This window comes from Chiloscyllium plagiosum, unplaced genomic scaffold (assembly GCF_037043375.1).
Source record: "Chiloscyllium plagiosum isolate Xiang-an unplaced genomic scaffold, Cpla_swu_hap1 HiC_scaffold_6, whole genome shotgun sequence".
Lineage (NCBI taxonomy): Eukaryota > Metazoa > Chordata > Chondrichthyes > Orectolobiformes > Hemiscylliidae > Chiloscyllium > Chiloscyllium plagiosum.
In genome coordinates this window covers 125,326,179-125,338,984 of record NW_028270144.1, presented here as the reverse complement: position 1 = coordinate 125,338,984, position 12,806 = coordinate 125,326,179, and the positions used below count along the sequence as shown (strand labels likewise).

Genomic DNA, 12,806 nt, shown 5'->3' with positions numbered 1-12,806 from the left:
GAAACAGATCGTTCAGTCCAACGTGTCCATGCTGATCAGATATCCCAACCCAATCTAGTCCCACCTGCTAGTACCTGGCCCATATCCTTCCAAACCTTTCCTAATCATACCCATCCAGATGCCTTTTAAAAATTGTAATTGTACGAGCTTTCACCACTTCTTCTGGCAGCTCATTGCATACATGTACCACCACCTGTGTGAAAAAGTTGCCATTTAGGTCTCTTTTATATCTGTCCCCTCTCATCTTAAACCCTATGCCCTATGGTTCTGGATTCCCCCACCCCAGGGAAAAGACTTTGTCTATTTACCCTATCTATGTCCCTCGTGATTTTATCAACCTTTTGAGGTCACACCTCAGTTTCTGATGCTCCAGGGAAAACAGCCCTAACCTATTCAACCTCTCCCTGTAACTCAAATCCTCCAACCCTGGCAATATCCTTTTAAAATCTTTTCTGAACCCTTTCAAGTTTCAGAATATCCTTCCGATAGGAGGGAGTCCAGAATTGCACGCAATATTCCAACAGTGGCCTAACCAATGTCCTGTACAGCCACAACATGACCTCCCAACTCCTGTACTCAATACTCTGACCAATAAAGGAAAGCATACCAAACACCACCTTCACTATCCTATCTACTTGCGACTTCACGTTCAAGGAGCTACGAACATACACTGCAAGGTTTCTTTGTTCAGCAAACTCCCTAGGATCTTACCATTCGTGTATAAGTCCTGCTGAGATTTGCTTTTCCAAAATGCAGCACCTCTCATTTATCTGAATTAAACTCCATCTGCTACTACTTGGCCCATTGGCCCATCTGATCAAGATCCTGTTGTAGTCTAAGGTACCGCACTACACTGTCCACTATACCTCCAATTTTGGTGTCATCTGCAAACTTACTAACTTTACCTCTTATGCTCACATCCAAATCATTTATGTAAATGACAAAAAGTAGTGGACCCAGCACTGATCCTTGTGGCACTCCACTGGTCACAGGCCTTCAGTCTGGAAAAACAGCCCTCCACTACCACCCTCTGTCTTCCACCTTTTGAGCCAGTTCTGTATCCAAATGAAGAAAAAAGAACAAAGAAAACTTGCAGTCCAGGAACAGTCCCTACAGTCTTCCAAGCCCGAGCCGATTCAAATCCACCCTGGGGAAAAATGCTTGTCTCTATCCAACTTGTCTATACCCTTCATGATTTTGTAGACCTGAATCAGGTCCCCCCCTCAATCTCCTTTTCCCTAATGAAAACAATCCTAACCGACTCAACGTCTCTTCATAGCAAGCACCTTCCATACCAGGCAACATCCTTGTAAACCTTCTCTGCACCCTCTGCAAAGTGTCGACGTGCTTTTGGTAATGTGGCGACCAGAACTGTATGCAGTATCCTAAATGCTGCGGAACCAATGCCTTGTATAATTTTAACATGGCCTGCCAGCTCTTATACTCAATACCCCGTCCAATGAAGGCAAGCATACTATATGCCTTCATGACCACAATATCCACCTGTGCAGCAACCTTCGGGATACATTGGACCTGAACTGCCAGATCTCTCTGCTCATCAACTTTTCCCAAGACTCTTCTATTTACTGTATAATTTCCGCGAGAATTAGACTTCGCAAATGCATTATCTCACATTTGCCTGGATTGAACTCCGTCTGCCACTTTTCCACCCAACTCTCCAGTCTATCTATATTCTCCTGTGTTCTTTGACAGTCCCCTATGCTTTCTGCTATTCCACCAATCTTCGTGTCATCTGCAAGCTTGCTGATCATACCAACAGTGCCCTCTTCCAGATCATCTATGTATATTACAAGCAACAGCAGCCCCAGCACTGATCCTTGTGGAACACAACTGGTCTTCCTTTCGAGAAACTCCCTTCAACCAGTACTGTCTCCTGTTGCTCAATCAGTTCTTTATCCACCTAGCTAGAATACCCTGCACACCATGTGACTTCACTTTCTCCATTAGTCTACAGTGGGGAACCTTATCCAACGCCTTACGAAAGTCCATGTATATGACATCAACAGCCCTTCCTTCATCTAATAACTTGCGTCACTTCCTCAAAGAACTCTCTTTAGTTGGTAAGGCACGATTTCCCACTTGCACAACCATGTTGTCTATCTCTGATAAGGGATTCTGGATTAGTGGTGCTGGAAGAGCACAGCAGTTCAGGCAGCATCCAAGGAGCTTCGAAATTGATGTTTCGGGCAAAAGCCCTTCAGGAATAAAGGCAGTGAGCCTGAAGCGTGGAGAGATAAGCTAGAGGAAGGTGGGGGTGGGGAGAAAGTAGCATAGAGTACAATAGGTGAGTGGGGGAGGAGATGAAGGTGATAGGTCAGGGAGGAGAGGATGGAGTGGATAGGTGGAAAAGGAGCTAGGCAAGTCGGACAAGTCCGGACAAGTCAAGGGGACAGTGCGGAGCTGGAAGTTTGGAACAAGGGTGAGGTGGGGGAAGGGGAAATGAGAAAGCTGTTGAAGTCCACATTGATGCCCTGGGGTTGAAGTGTTTCGAGGCGGAAGATGAGGCGTTCTTCCTCCAGGCGTCTGGTGGTGAGGGAGCGGCGGTGAAGGAGGCCCAGGACCTCCATGTCCTCGGCAGAGTGGGAGGGGGGAGTTGAAATGTTGGGCCACGGGGCGGTGTGGTAGATTGGTGCAGGTGTCCCGGAGATGTTCCCTAAAGCGCTCTGCTAGGAGGCGCCCAGTCTCCCCAATGTAGAGGAGACCGCATCGGGAGCAGCGGATACAATAAATGATATTAGTGGATGTGCAAGTAAAATTTTGGATGTGGAATGCTCCTTTAGGGCCTTGGATAGAGGTGAGGGAGGAGGTGTGGGCGCAGGCTTTACAGTTCCTGCGGTGGCAGGAGGATGTGCCAGGATGGGAGGGTGGATTGTAGGGGGGCATGGACCTGACCAGGTAGTCACGGAGGGAACGATCTTTGCGGAAGGTGGAAAGGGATGGGGAGGGAAATATATTCCTGGTGATGGGGTTTGTTTGGAGGTGGCGGAAATGTCGGCAGATAATTTGGCTTATGCGAATGTTGATAGGGTGGAAGGTGAGCACCAGTGGTCTGTCCTTGTTATGGTTGGAGGGGTAGGGTCTAAGGGCGGAGGTGTGGGATGTGGACGAGATGTGTTGGAGGGCATCTTTAACCACGTGGGAAGGGAAATTGCGGTCTCTAAAGAAGGAGGCCTTCTGGTGTGTTCTGTGGTGGAACTGGTGCTCCTGGGAGCAGATCCGGCGGAGGAATTGGGAATACGGGATGCCATTTTTGCAAGAGATAGGGTGGGTAGGTGTAATCCAGGTAGCTGTGGGAGTTGGTGGGTTTGTAAAAAAAAAAAGTCAGTGTCAAGTCGGTCGTCATTAATGGAGATGGAGAGGTCCAGGAAAGGGCGGGAGGTGTCAGAGATGGTCCAGGTAAATTTAAAGTCAGGGTGGAATGTGTTGGTGAAGTTGATGAATTGCTCAACCTCCTTGCGGGAGCACAAGGTGGCGCCAATGCAGTCATCAATGTAGCGGAGGAAGAGGTGGGGAGTGGTGCTGGTGTAATTGCGGAAGATCAACCGCTCTACGTAGCCAACAAAGAGACAGGCATAGCTGGGGCCCATACGTGTGCCCATGGCTACCCCTTTGGTCTGGAGGAAGTGGGAGGATTCAAAGGAGAAATTGTTAAGGGTGAGGACCAGTTCGAATGAGTGTCGGTGGAAGGGTACTGTTAGGGACGTCTGGAGAGGAAAAAACGGAGGGCTTGGAGGCCCTGGTCATGGCGGATGGAGGTGTAGAGGGATTGGATATCCATGGTGAAGATGAGGCGTTGGGGGCCGGGGAAACTGAAATCTTGGAGGAGATGGAGGGCGTGGGTGGTGTCTTGAATGTATGTGGGGAGTTCCTGGACTAGGGGGGATAGGACCGTGTCGAGGCAGGTAGAGATGAGTTCAGTGGGGCAGGAGCATGCTGAGACAATGGGTCGGCCAGGGTGGTCAGGCTTGTGGATGTTGGGAAGGAGGTAGAATCAGGCAGTGCGGGGTTCCCGGACTGTGAGGTTGGAAGCTGTGGGTGGGAGATCTCCTGAGGTGATGAGGTTCTGTATGGTCTGGGAGATGATGATTTGGTGATGGTGGGTGGGGTCATGGTCGAGGGGGCAGTAGGAAGAGGTGTCCTCGAGTTGGCGTTTGGCTTCAGCGGTGTAGAGGTCAGTGCGCCAGACTACCACTGCGCCCCCTTTATCCGCTAGCTTGATGGTGTGGTTGGGATTGGAGCAGAGGGATTGGAGGGCTGCGCGTTGAGGGTGAGAGGTTGGAGTGGGGGAGGGAGGTAGACAGGTTGAGGCGGTTAATGTCCCGGCGGCAGTTGGAAATGAAGAGGTCAAGGGCAGGTAATAGGCCAGCGCGGGGTGTCCAGGTGGATGCAGTGTGTTGGAGGTGGGCGAAGGGATCCTCGGAAGGTGGGCGGGAGTCCTGATTGTGAAAGCTCGGAGGCGGAGGTGACGGAAGAATTGTTCGACGTCACGGCGTGTATTAAATTCATTGATGCGTGGACGGAGGGGGATGAATGTGAGTCCTTTGCTGAGGACTCATCGTTCGGGGGAGATCTGGGGGGATGGCGAAAACTCGGCAGGGCTGGGAGCTGGGATCTGGTGTGGGTGTAGAGCTGGGAGTGGGGGCAGAACCTGTAACTGGAGTGGGTGTGATGGTGGGGGGAATGGGGGTGGAGTCATGAGCAGGGGTAGTGTTTCCCTCAGGGTTCTGGGGGGATAGTGACAGTGGGGTCTGTGGGGGGCATGTCAGCAGAATGCAGGTGAGTGGCGCTGGTGGGGGCAGAAGTGGTGGTGACCACGGCAGTAGGGGTGGCGGAAGTGACTGAGCATATGGCATCAGCGATGATGTGAAGGGCGGAAGTGATGTCACGTGTGGTGCATGAGGAATTGTGAGGGGTGGAAGTGGTTGTGGGAGTGGCCATGATGGGGGCGGAAGTGACATCAATTAGCGTGGGGGTGGCAGCTGCATCAACCGCATGGCTAATGGCATCTGAGTAGATCCCGAGGCCAGGGGAATCTTCTAGAATGTTTGAGGAGTGCTGGTTATGGAGGTGGGTGGATAAAAGTTTGTACTTACAGTTTTTGATGTTTGAGATGGAATTGAAATACTGTTTGTTGAGAGTATGGATTCTCCTGAGGATGTAGTACAGAGTGGGTCCTTTGCAATTCTGAGAGAGTGTGGCCCTCAGCTGAGGCAGGGCTGACTGTAGAGAGGTTAGGTGCCGGCGCATTGCTGCAAGCGTGGAGCGGAGGATCTTAAAGGAGAACTGTTGCTGGTGTTTTTGAATCTGTAGTCTGTACTGTTTGTCCTGTTCGGGTCCGAACTCTGCTGGTTTAAAGGTGGTCCGGAGTCCGGGTGGGATGAGTTGGTTACGGAGGCAGGCACTGAGGAAGCAAATGTGGCTGTGGTAGCGAGTTTGTTTCATGACATGATTGAAGAGCTTCAGGGCAGAGGAAATGACCTGGGAGTTGCAGTGGGAGAGGGACTCCCTGAGATTCTTGTAGAGAGAGGAGGAAAACTTCTTCAAGGCAGGCATCCTTGCAAGAGGATTCGCAGTAGGGTTAAAATCAACGAGGTAAAAACAATGACTGCAGATGCAGACTGCAGATCACTGATAAGCCCATTCTTTTCCAAATATAAATAGATTTTATCCTTCAGTATCTTTTCCAGCAACTTTGCCACCCCTGACGTCAGGCTCACTGGTCTGTAGTTACCCGGAATATCCCTACTCTCCTCCTTGTACAGGGGGACAACATGAGCAACCCTCCAGTCCTTTGACACCTCAGCTATGTTTAAGGATGCCACAAAGATGTCAGGGCCCCAGCTACTTCCCCTCTCGCCTCCCTCAGCAATCTGGGATAGATCCCATCCGTTCCTGGGGATTTGTCCACCTTAATAACCTCTCGCCTATCCAATGCATCTTCCCTAGTTATGTCATGTGATCCAGACTAATCAAACTTCTATCTCTAATCTCACTATTCATCATGTCCCTCTGCTCAGTGAACACTGATGCAAAGTAAATGGCTAGTTCTTTCTATATTCCGTGAGATCTAACCTTGCTAACCAGTGGGGAACTTTGTCGAACACCTTACTCAAGTCCATATAGATCACGTCTACCGCTCTGCCCTCATCAATCCTCTTTGTTACTTCAAAAAACTCAATCACGTTTGTGAGACATGATTTCCCATGCACAAAGCCATGTTGACTATCCCTAATCAGCCCTTGCCTTTACAAATACATGTACATCAATTCCCTCCAACAACTTGCCCACCACCAACATCAGGTTCACTGGTCTATAGTTCCCTGGCTGGTCCTTACCACCTTTCTTAGTGACACCACGTTAGCCAACCTTCAGTCTTCCGGCACCTCACCCGTGACTATTGATATAAATATCTCAGCAAGAGTCCGAGCAATCACTTCCATAGCTTCCCACAGTGTTCTAGGGTACACCTGATCGGGTCCTGGGAATTTATCCACCTTTATGCGGTTCAAGACATCCAGCACTTCCTCCTCAGTAATCTGGACATTTTGCAAGGTGTCACCATCTATTTTGCTACTTTCTATATCTTCCATATACCTTTCCACAGTAAATACTGATGCAAAACAATCATTTAGTATCTCTCCCATTTTCTGTGGCTCCTTGCTGATCTTTGAGGGGCCCTATTCTCTCCCTAGTTACCCTTTTGTCCTTAATATATTTGTAAAAACCCTTTGGCAAACAGAATTAAGGAGAATCCAAAGCTATGTCTTGTTTTTTGCCCTCCTGATTTCCCTCTTAAGTATATTCCGACTGCCTTATCCTTTTCCAAGGATTCACTCAATCTCTCCTGTCTGTACCTGATACATGCTTCCTTCTTTTGCTTAACCAAAACCTCAATTTCTTTAGTCATCAAGCATTCCCTATACCTACCAGCCTTTCCTTTCACCCTAATGGGAATATATTGTCTCTGGACTCTCGTAATCTTGTGTCTAGAGCTTCTCATTTTCCAGCCATCCCTTGCGAGCATCTGCCCCCAGTCAGTATTTGCCAAGAACTATCAAAATTGTCCTTTTGTTCCATTTAGAACTTCAACTTTTAGATCTGGTCTATCCTTTTCCATCACTATTTTAAAGCTCATAGAATTATGGTCGCTAGCCTCAAAGTGCTCCTCCACTGACACCCCTGTTACCTGTCCTGTTTTTATTTTAGAAATAGTTTATCTTTATCTTTATCTCCTCCAACTTTTTCCTGTTTAATATCTTGAAGACCTTCTTAATTCTAGAAAAACAGGTCTAATTTGTATATGCTCTCATAACTTGAGGATCTGCTGTCAGTACTCAAAGTTCTGTCTAAGCAGGGTTTTGTACAACTTCTGCATCCTTAGATTCCAGTGCTCTAGCTATAAACTTCAGTACTCCATTAGTTTTCTTTATTATTTTCTGTTCCAATTTATGGCATTCTAAAGATCTATGCACCTGAACCCAAATCTTTTGGGGATCCCCAACATTAAATTTCATGCCATCTCGTAAGTACGCTGATATATGGTGATCCAATCCAAAATGGATAATCTTTCACTTTGCTTCCTTTTGAACTCCATCTGCCACAGTTTCTTTTTAGATTAGTTAGTGTGGAAACATGCCCTTCGGCCCAACAAGTCCACACTGACCTGCTGAAGCGCAACCCACCCAGACCCGTTCCCTTACATTTACTCCTTGACTTAACACTATGGGCAATTTAGCAAGGCCAATCCACCTATCCTGCATATTTTTCTGATTGTGGGAGGAAACCCACACAGACATGGGGCGAATGTGCAAACTCCACAGACAGTCGCCTGAGTTTTGCCAATTCAACTAGTCTATTAGCATCCTTTTATGATTTTATGCTGTTATTGACACTGTCTACAATGTCACTTAACTTTGTTTCATCAGCATATTAAAATATGATTCTCCATGCCATTATCCAAGTTGTCAATAAATCATGTGAATATTTGATGCCCTAACATGCATCTTTATGGGATACTGTTGGTCACACCCTGTCGATTTGAATCCTGAGCTGAAAATGTGTTGCTGGAAAAGCGCAGCAGGTCAGGCAGCATTCAAGGAGCAGGAGAATCGACGTTTCAGGTATGAGCCCTTCTTCAGGGCTGAAGAAGGGCTCATGCCTGAAACGTCAATTCTCCTGCTCCTTGAATGCTGCCTGACCTGCTGCGCTTTTCCAGCAACACATTTTCAGCTCTGATCTCCAGCATCTGCAGTCCTCACTTTCTCCTAGAAGATTTGAATCCTGACCCAATATCCCAATTTTTTTGCCTGCTAGTCAACCAATTTCCCAGCCGTACCAATAATTTGCCTTCAGTTCTGTGGGTTGCTAGCATTGTTAGGTCTATTATGTGGGCCTTCATCAAATGTCTTCTGGAAGTCCATATAATCAACAAGGTATATGTTGCCAACAAGAGGCAAGAAAACAACATGGTTTCTAGTTTATCCTTTCGTCCAAAGAAGCTGCAGTTCTCTGTATGAGAAGACATCATCTTAGTTTATGAACAATGAACTAAATTGACACAATTCTTTTGGTTTGTACAGAATTCTGAGGCTGATGCTATGGCTCAAGTTTGCAAATGGTTTAAATGTTACAATAGTTATTAGTTTCAGCTGTGGATTTACTACAGGTGTCTCTACAAGATTTCTTAAAATCTCTGCTTTGACCAAGTCTACCTCAAAGTAGATGTCCCAAGAGCAAATATGGTCGACAAGATTATTCCTTTTAGATGCAACTTTTTACTTAGGTTTCAAGCAATGTTTTAGTGTAGTCTGCACTTTAAGCCACAAGTGTGCGCTGTTGCAGTTCTCTGTAAACTTAAACTTAAATTGTTGTCTTCAAACTGAAACCTAGACAAAAACAAATCCTTTGGCTCAAAATTTAACTTCAGCCAACGGTGACCAGATCTATTGTCTTTTATCAGGACCTCGCTGAAAAGAAGAGGACCAACCTTCTCCAAGTGGACCAGAATTCAGTAAGGAGCTCGTATAGTGTCTTCTCCCTTCTCAGGTAAGGCACAGGTTCAGATATTGATCTTACTCAAACTTAACAAGGAGACGCAAGGTTACGTAGCTGTTGACAATTTGAGTTTCATTGTCAAAATACTACGTTGAGATATTTGCAAAATGTATTTTAGTTTAATCTGAACAGTTTTTGGACCAGTCCAATGTACAGCTAGGAAACCTCAGACTTATTCAGAAAATACCCAACTTGGAATCCTGAGTTAGAGTATTTAGTGTTGAGAATTTGCTGATGTCACCTGAGATATTGCATTACACATCACACTCTACGCCGGACAGAATGAGGGCTGCGTGGTGGGGAGGGGCATTGAAGGTTTCACACTGATTGTAATTCATTGATTCATATTGGTTAAAAGAGAAAGTGTGGACTGCAAATGCAGGAGATCAGAGTTGACAAGTGTGGTGCTGGGAAAACGCAGCAGTTCAGGCAGTATCCAAGAAGCAGGAGAATCGGGGTTTTGAGCAGAAGCCCTTCATCAGGAATGTGGTTCCCTGACTGAAGAACTTATCCCTGTAACATTGATTCTGCTCCTTCAATGCTGTCTGAGTTGCTGTGCTTTCCAGCACCATGCTTTTCGACTCTCATTGTTGAAAGCCAGAATTAAGCATTTATGTGATTATTGTATTGATCTAGTCCACCTGTAGAAGGTTGCTCCTGATTTTAAAAAACTCATTAGATCTGGTCATTGTCAGGGCTCATTAACTGCTGTCGCACTCTGTGCTTGCTTGGATGGGTGGAGCTCTAACAATTGCAGAAAGCTCAAAGCCATCTTTGACAAAGCAGCCTACTTTATCTGACATCCTATCCACTTCCACTGTCAACCACTGCTGTACCATCTGCACAACTCACTGAAACAAATCTCAAAGATTCCTTTAATAATTCTTTCCAAATGTGACCTCTACCATCTAGAAGGACAAAGGCAGCAAGCATATGGGATTATGGCTGCCTACAAAGTTGTGCATGATCCAAATTCAGAACATTTTTTAACCTAAGAATCCCTTGAGTCAGCTCTTGCTACTTGATATGATCGCAGCTGATCTCGTCTCTGCCTCAACTCAACTCATTTCTCCTGCCCACTGTCTATAGTCTTTACATCCCATTAATAATTAAAAATCTGTCGATATCAAATTTACTTCATGTCCCAGCATCCACTGCACTTTGGGGGAGTAAATTCCACAGATGCATGACTGAGGGAAGTAATTTCTACTCCTCTGTTTTCCCTTGTCCGAAAACTGACCTTTGATCTAGATTGCCCCACTTGAAGAAAATCCCTTTTTGCATGTATTTTATTGATCCTCTTTAGCATCTTATTTATCTCAATTAAATCTCCTTTATTGAACATCAAACAGAATAGCACAGTACAGGCCCTTCAGCCCTTGATGTTGTGCAGATCTATTATCCTACTCTAAGATCAAACTAAAACTACGTACCCTTTACTACCACCCATGTGCCTATCCAAGAGTCACCTAAATGCCCCTAATGTATCTCACTGTACCACCACCACTTGCATTCCACACACCCACCACACTCTGTAAAGAACTGACCTCTGACATCTCTCCTCAACCTCCTTCCAGTCACCTAAAATGATGCACTCCTGTGATAGCCATTTCTGTCCTGGGAAAAAATTTCGGGCTGTTACTTAATCTACGCCTCCATCATCATCTAACACATCTTGCAAGTCACCTCTTCCCCTTCTTTGCTCCAGTGAGAAAAGCCTTCACTCCCTCAGCCTTTCTTCATAGCACATGCCCTCCAGTCTAGGCAGCATCCTGGTAAATCTCCTCTGCACCCTCTCTAAAGCTTAACCCTTCTTTATAAAATGAGGCAACAAGAACTGAACACAATATTCCAAGTGTGGTCTAACTAGAGATCTATAGAGCTGCAGCATAACCTCGCTGCTCTTAAACTCAATCCCTCTGCTAATGAAAGCCAACACTCCAACTTTCTTAACCTTATCAACTTTGGCAACTGTTAAAACACTGGGTAAACACACCTGCTTGATTGAAAACCAGCAACACAAGGATTTATCCCGTGCAGTAATCTGTAAACATTCGAGTGGCCAAGAACTATGAAACGTAAAAATTAACAACTTTATTTCTTCAAGTGTAACAGAATAATTAACCACCATTTACAATTTATTTCTCTAACCTATCTTTTACCTTGCCTTGTATAATACTAGTCTGATAAAACTCCCAATTAAACTTCACAAAACGCTTATCGCAAAACCAGGCAGCTATAGGTTCTTGTCTTCGGATCTGCCTGTGTCGTCATCTTGATAGGAATTTCTGCTTCACATGTTACTGATCGAGTAGGTATTCTTAAGATACGTTTTTTTCAAGCACTCTGTTGCATGCTAGGACTTGGCAGTTCTCCTCTCAACTTTCAATTTCCCCCGGTCTTAGACCCCAGAGTGTCGGATTATGTCATTGGCTATTAAGATTGTCAATATACTCCATTCAAAACTAATACGGTTGTTTTATCCAGTGTTACATTTTTACCCTGTTGAGAACACATGGTGCTGTGTCCACTAGTTCTGCTGCTTTTAACTCTCTTAAAGGAACACCCAGATCTTCATACAACTTTGAGGGATCTATAGATGTAGACCCCACGATTAGCCTGTTCCTCCATACTCCCAAGAATCCTGCCTTTTGAACCTCTATTCTGCATTTAAACATGGCCTGCCAAAATCAATCACTTTACACTTTTCCAAGTTGAACTCCATCTGCCACTTCTCAGCCCAGTTCTGCATCCTGTCAATGTCCCGTTGCAACCTTCAACAGCCCTCCATTCTGTCCACCACTCCACCAACCTTTTGTCACTGGCAAACTTACTAACCCACCCTTTCACTTCCTCATCCAAGTCATTTATTAACAAAGCGCAGAGGTCCCAGAGCACATCCTTGTGGAACACCAGTGGTCACAGAGCTCCAGGTTGAATACTTTCCATCTGCTATCACCCTCTGTCTTCTATGGGCCAGCCAATTATGTATCCAGACATCCAAAATTCCCTGTATTCTATGCTTCCTTACTTTGTGAATGAGTCTACCATGGGGAACCGTATCAAATGCCTTGGTAAAATCCTTGTACACCACATCTTCTACTCTACCTTCATTGATGTGTTTTGTCACATCTTCAAAAACATTCAGTAAGGCTTGTGAGTCATGACCTGCCCCTCAAAGCCATGCCGACTATCTCTAATCAAACTATGGTTTTCCAAGTAATCATAAATCCTGTCTTTCAGGATCCTTTTCAATACTTTGCCCACCATAGACTTAAGTCTGACTGGTCTGTAATTCCCAGGATTATCCCTGTTCCCTTTCTTGATCAAGGGAATAACATTTGCCACTCTCCAAATCATTTGGCACTACTCCAGTGGACACTGAGGATACAAAGATCATTGCCCAAGACTCAGCAATCTCTAGTAACCCAGGGTATATCCCATCTGGCCCAGGGGACTTATCTATCCTTGTGTTTTTAAAAATTTTCAACATCTCTTCCTTGCTGATGTCAGCCTGTTTTACACTATCCTCACAAATGGCTAGGTCCTCAGTAGTGAATGCTGAAGCTAAGTATTCATTAAGGACCTTCCCTCCTCCCTCTGACTACAGAGGCAAGTTCCCTCCAGTATCCCTGATCGGCCCTACCCTCACACTCTGGCCATCCTCTTGCTCCTCAAGTGTGGAAAGCCTTGGTGTTTTCCTTAATCCCACCTGCCAAGGCTCTTTCATG

General features: G+C 45.8%; 1 protein-coding gene across 3 annotated transcripts in view; it reads left to right on the top strand.

The window, feature by feature from the left end:
* Nucleotides 1-12,806, top strand: part of uvrag (UV radiation resistance associated gene) — a 347,124-nt gene that overhangs the window by 62,725 nt on the left and 271,593 nt on the right. For all 3 annotated transcript variants that reach the window (XM_043692472.2, XM_043692474.2, XM_087988432.1), the window contains one exon: nucleotides 8,981-9,066. In XM_043692472.2, coding sequence (XP_043548407.2) covers nucleotides 8,981-9,066 — 86 coding nt within the window. The remainder of the gene's footprint in view (nucleotides 1-8,980; nucleotides 9,067-12,806) is intronic.